The sequence below is a fragment of the Xyrauchen texanus genome, chromosome 5, assembly GCF_025860055.1.
Source record: "Xyrauchen texanus isolate HMW12.3.18 chromosome 5, RBS_HiC_50CHRs, whole genome shotgun sequence".
Taxonomy (NCBI): Eukaryota; Metazoa; Chordata; class Actinopteri; order Cypriniformes; family Catostomidae; genus Xyrauchen; species Xyrauchen texanus.
The window spans coordinates 18,828,661-18,834,660 of record NC_068280.1 but is presented as its reverse complement, the minus strand read 5'-3'; the positions used below and the strand labels follow the sequence as shown (position 1 = coordinate 18,834,660).

General features: G+C 35.3%; 1 protein-coding gene across 5 annotated transcripts in view; it reads left to right on the top strand.

Annotated features, from left to right (window-relative positions):
* Nucleotides 1-2,540: 2,540 nt before the first annotated feature.
* The window catches only part of LOC127644021 (GRB2-associated-binding protein 1-like), a 120,203-nt gene continuing 116,743 nt past the window's right edge, over nt 2,541-6,000 (top strand). The window contains exons 1-2 of one of the 5 annotated variants that reach the window (XM_052127015.1): nt 2,541-3,080; nt 3,167-3,288. In XM_052127015.1, coding sequence (XP_051982975.1) covers nt 3,217-3,288 — 72 coding nt within the window. In that variant the 5' untranslated portion in view covers nt 2,541-3,080; nt 3,167-3,216. The remainder of the gene's footprint in view (nt 3,081-3,166; nt 3,289-6,000) is intronic. The other 4 variants (XM_052127017.1, XM_052127016.1, XM_052127014.1 and 1 more) reach the window with 4 other exon arrangements.

Genomic DNA, 6,000 nt, shown 5'->3' with positions numbered 1-6,000 from the left:
TAAACTGTTTTTCACATCTCTGCATTATATTGCTGGTAATATTCACTATTAAAACTATCAAACTTTAGTACCATGGTCTAGACTTTTAGTCACACATGATTAGGTTTGGGCTTTGAAACTTGAAACATACTTAAATACATACCATACATAAATATATTTTTATTTCAATATTAAAAGGATACTGTATGTTAAAGATGTTTTATAAAATCATAAAGCTAAATGACTTAAAACTATATGAAAATTCAAATGTCCAGTTAGGTGGGTTGGGTCAGGGTGGACTTTTTTGGGGAAAAATAAGCCACAACATTACCAACAATCTGGCAATGATATCTAGCTAACATATTTATAAATTTATATTGATGATTTTATTTCTGTTAGCATAAATATATTCAAGTTTTTAAATTACCTATATCTTTCCATAACAGAGTGGTCATATTCTTATTGTCCACTTATAAGTAAAAGGGACAACATAAATAAAACAGAAAAGTTATGCACATCAAATAACTCAAACATGATTTTGCTGGATGGCCAGTGTCACATCCAGTGTGTGACATGATTTTATAACATAGATCTTTAATAAATTTCAGCTCTGCGGATTCACCACCGGGTCCAAAAGGGGGCGCTATGTTGCGGAAAACGTTTCGCTTAAAATGTTCAAGTCCCACAAGTAATTTTTTCATAGATAACAATCACTTCTGCATTTATGTATGTTACATAAAATAACAAAATAAGGCCTGAAAACATCCACGTTGCAAATAAGCGCCACCTAGAGGTATTGTGGTAGAAATATTAATAGGAATATAAAAGTCTTTGAAATAGCACTTAAATAGACAAATCATACATCAAATGAAAGCTCTCATTCTCAGGAATATAATTTAACTTTGTTGCCCTAATAGCACAGTTCGAAAGAGTTTCAAAAACATAAAATATGATTTCTGTTAGATATTAATTACAAATGTCTCTTTTATGCACCGATCAATGCTGTAGACAGTAGCTGTAATCCCCAAATTTCTCAAAACTTTATATCTGTTCTAACCTTAGGCAGTTTTCTAAAATGATCAGCCATTTTTACTCTTACAGCTAGCTTGTGTGAATAATCCAAAGTATTATAAGATGTCCAGAACAAAATATGCGGTCCATCAGGACAAATCATCTTAAATATATGCGATCAACTATTGATGATAAAATACACCATAGCAAAGGGGAGGATATCAGCTTTCTAATGACACCTAGATTGATTTTATAGTCCACTCAGAGCCCGAGATATATTTTATGAAACAATTGGGGTGGTGCATGAACTGAAACTTAGACTGAATGTCTATGGATGTGCACATCTGTGAGGGCTGAAATGCATTAGAGTGCCATCTACATTTGTGATGGAAGGTGGTAGAGGAGAAATAATTTTTTATAGTACTTTCTGCCATCTAGTGGAATAAAATAAGGCTTTTTGGAGGAAGATAGAGTGAACAGAACCAAAACTAATGCTTACAAATTTAGGACAAGAAAAAAATGTATACTGTGTGTGATGTGTGTATGTATATATATATATATATATATATATATATATATATATATATATATATATATATATATATATATTATTAATCATAAGATTATGTAAAAATAAACAATATTATCTATTTTATTTTGGGAGGTTTTCTGTTAAATGAGACACATTTTTGGCAATTAGTCCACAGCATGTGTGAATGGTGAGCTTTAAAATTTGACTGTGACACATTGCAGGTGGCAGCCCATAAATGTCCCAGAGTTGAAGAGGTTAAAGTTCACAGTATCATGACATAACCGGGTGAAAAATAAGTCAAGGGACACAAAAAAAACCCCTCCTCCATTATCAATATTAAAATTACAAATGTATTACAAATGATTACATGTTAGTCAGAGAATGTAATACTAAACACTAAATTGTATGGTAGAAAAACAGGAATACGAATATTTATTACTTATTTTGGTAAAAAATATTAAGCTTGTAACCCTGGGGACATTAGGAACTGAAACTAGTGCAATACATTAAAATTATTTCAGTTGTTGAACACTGTGTAACATTCTTTTTAACAAGCCTAATAAAATTGTAATCGGTTGAAATTAAACATTATACCTCGTATCGATGACATAAAATGCACAGAATTGTAAAAATGACACTTTTTATGAAGCAAATATCTAAATGTACATGTTTTTCGCCATATTTTTTATATAGGCTGAGAGCAAACCGCCTTAAAAAAAAATAAACAATTTGAAATAATTAAAGTAGGCCTAATAAAGACTTCTTTTTGCAATTTGACTGCAGGCAAAAACTGTGACTATTCTGGTAAGTGTAGTATGCACATGCTCATTAGGTTTCGAGACGTTTAGTCTTCCACAAAGCACATTATTAAGTCTTAATCCCGTCTCAAGCGAATTTTATTTCGATTGATATGCCTAAAAGACTCGCTTACACCCATTCAGAGCCCTGTGAAACACGGTGCCAGTGTTTTCCTTCTGACGGGGAAGTAGTCCAAGACTACATTTCCCATGATGTAATGTTCTTTATTCCCCGTCTTGTCCGACTTCTCCCTGCCTCCACAGGCCAGAGGAGGCTGAGTTTAGGGAAAGTATCGACGTTTATGCTTGTCAATCATCAAGGAACCGTGGGGAGTGAAACTGGAGGGAAGGTCGACGACCGGGGAGGATTTCCAGCTCAAAAAGCATTCAGCGCTGATGCGACCATAATGCTTTGGATAAAGGACAAACTGTATTTATTTCCCAAGGATATTGTTTTCTTTTACTTTAAAATAAGGAAATAGAGCAAACCCTTCTCTACACCGAACTTGGAGAGTGTCACTCGCTGCCTCGTTGCATTTCAGTTTGAAAGAAAAAAAAAAACGAAACCAGCGGATTATTTACACCAGCAAAGTGTGCAAACTTAAAGGGGATTCAACTCTAGACGGATATTGTTGTGTTTAAATTCATTCTGTTTGAGTTCTCCCGCCAGAGGAGAGGATTTAATCCAGAAGAGTCTATAGGAGCCGCTTCGCTGCGTGGAAGCTCTTCCCGTGTGGACGTGCGGGAAACCAGGAGTGACGGTATTTTCATGTTGTTGTTTAACACATTCTCTTGTAAGGCGCAGCTTCCACCTCACGTTTTGGAACTTTGCTTTGATATTTTGCAGGTGGAAAGTCGAAACTTAAGACGCATCTTTTCACGAAAGGCTACAAGAAAATGAGCGGAGGAGATGTGGTGTGTTCGGGGTGGCTCAGAAAGTCTCCACCTGAAAAAAAGTTACGGCGTTATGTAAGTAGTAACATTGTAATCGCATTCAAATGCACAGATACTGCTGCCACCACAAAACTGTTGGCGCAAGATTTATGCAAATCTGTGCTTTCCAGCAAACGCAGGTCAATCACTGCCCAAGAGCAGTCTGTTAAAGCTTTAGCCATTGCTTTATGTTCTTTCTGAAATGCTGATGGTCCAATAATAGTTTTCAGATCAGGCTCATTTCCCCAAAATATATGAGCGTGTGTTAAAACAGAGACTGGCTTCTTTATCGGTTTGCTTGGTAATTGCACTGAAATAGTTGTTTTCGAGAACACAGCTAAAGTGTATTTTTCCCTTGTGGCGTAATAATCAGTTCTGTACGACACGCCTCCCTGTGTAATGCGAGAACTTTTCTTTTTTTTTTTTTTTTTTTACTTTTTTCCTGTGTAAGTTTGTGAATATACAAACATGTATATATAAATAATGCATGTTGTCTTAATGCAATGTGACCGCTTGACCTACATACACAGCAGTCAGACATGGAAATCTAAACATTTACTATGTAATTACTCATGTAAAAGTTGTCAAACTACTTTTATTTTAATAGAATAACTCTGTCATGTGTAGCCAAGTTGTTTAAACAAGGTTCTGTATTTTTGAAAGTCGAAAGAAAACTTTTTTTTAATGTGGTTTAATATTTTATACCAAAAGTATTTATTTTTTTAAATATGGTTCCAGATCACAATCCAGCTTCCAATGTGTAGCTTTGGCTGCCTAATATTTCCAAACAAAGATTAAATGGATTTAAATATCAATATTGATGGAGTGATCATTCCATTGATTACTCTGTTCTTCATCTGTTCTCATTTCATTCTTTCTTTAGTTTTGCATCAAAGACATGGTCACTTTCCATATTATATCATGTTTATAAAATAATGTTCACCAAATTGTTTGAAATGCTTTTGTTTGATATTTCTCTATTTGCCAAGACAACAGAACACTAAAATCTCATTGATTCAATGCATTTAGTCATTCACACATTGTATGTGTGCCATGGGGTCTTCCCTTCCTCTAAGTGGAAATATACACCAATAATCTGTAATGAAATCACTCACTCACAGCTCTGCCTGCTATCAAGCTGCTACCAAACATGTTAGAAATCTCTTCTAGGCTCATGTGAAGCTTTTTATTGGATTCCTTTAATCTAGTGGTGTCTGCTAGGAAATTTGCTATTGTATTCATGTTTTATCTCCTCTAATCAGCAACACGTTTTAGACTGACTGAGTCAAGTATGTGGCAAAAGTGGGATATTTGGAATATTTTGCCATTGTTTAGAAGGATTGTTTGATTAGCAGAACTTTTATGTATCTGTCTTTGTAGCCGGTGCATGAAATTGCATAGATTTGGGAGACGAGAACACGCTGACACACTACAGTGTGCCATTTAGCATGCGATGAGCTTCCTAAGTAAAGTCTTTTGAATCTGATGGGCAATGTGTATCATGGCTCCAAATTGAATTAAAATGATTACTGAGCTCATCCACACAATGTTGTAATAAGATTAGATCCAAGCAAGAATGCATGGCTTTGTAGTATCACAGTGCATTTTCTGAAGTCATTTTTAGATTTCCTTCTCATTGTCCCTCCTTTCTTAGTGCAGTGAATTGTCACCAGCTTGGGTTAACTTTAGTCTTGAAGTCTGTCTCTCAATATCAGTGGCTGTTCTAAACCTATTTCTTGGAGCATGGAGGTGGAGTGGTCCCAAAGTATCACATGTGGTGCTTTGAAAGAGGCTGATTAGTACCAGACTGTTTTTACTGGAGCAGAGTAGCTAATAATTAAAATGCTGCTTCTTCAACAGAGCCCCACACCAGGTGAATAGGCCTATTATGACATTGTGCATCTGCACCAGTTAGGCTACATGCTTTTACTAAGTTAATTAAATCTTATTTAGGATGCATATTTTAAAGTGTTTTGTTAGCTATGGAGAACTCTGGGAAAATTCAGATCTCTTCAGACCCAGCCATTTTTATCTTCTCCAGATGCCTCTATCTGTTGTGATTGATGGCTGTCACTCCTAGACATTCTCAGAAAACTGAGTATGGTGTAGCTGTAGGAGGCATGCCATGAACTGGGGAGTGGGTCCTCATGCTGTACTGTCTTATATCTAAATTAAAAATAGCTAATTTTGAGCCTTTTTAAATAATTTTTTTTGTCCAAATCATGATAAAAAAACTGCTGAAACATTAAAAAAATATGTGCATCTTTTAGCCTCAAAACCAGATAGATTCTGTTGTCATTATTAATAAGATAATAAGGTTTTATGTGTGTTTAAACATGCATAGAAACCAAGAAACGTTGGGTATATGCTTTGAAAATGTTATTTCTTTAGAATCATAATGGTGGGGATTACACAATAGCACTTTGTTTAACGTGCAGAATGACCTGCAGTTCTGTCTAGCTCTTCGCAATAAGTTTTCCAAACAAGGACAAGTTTTTAACATTAAGTGTTCTAAATAACACCATTGTAAAGACCAAAGCAAACTGGAACTAGATCAGCTGATTCATCTGAAAAGTTCAGTGCAAGATGCTTTGGATCCTAGAGCAGAGATTTTAGTGGCACGGGGTCAAAAGTCTGAAGTGTTCTTGATGGTTTGGCAACAGTTCAAAAGCAGAGCAGATCATTTGACTTGACTGTTTACAGGGAATGCTCTTCATGGGTCAAAGTGCACAATCAGTGCTTTTCTGT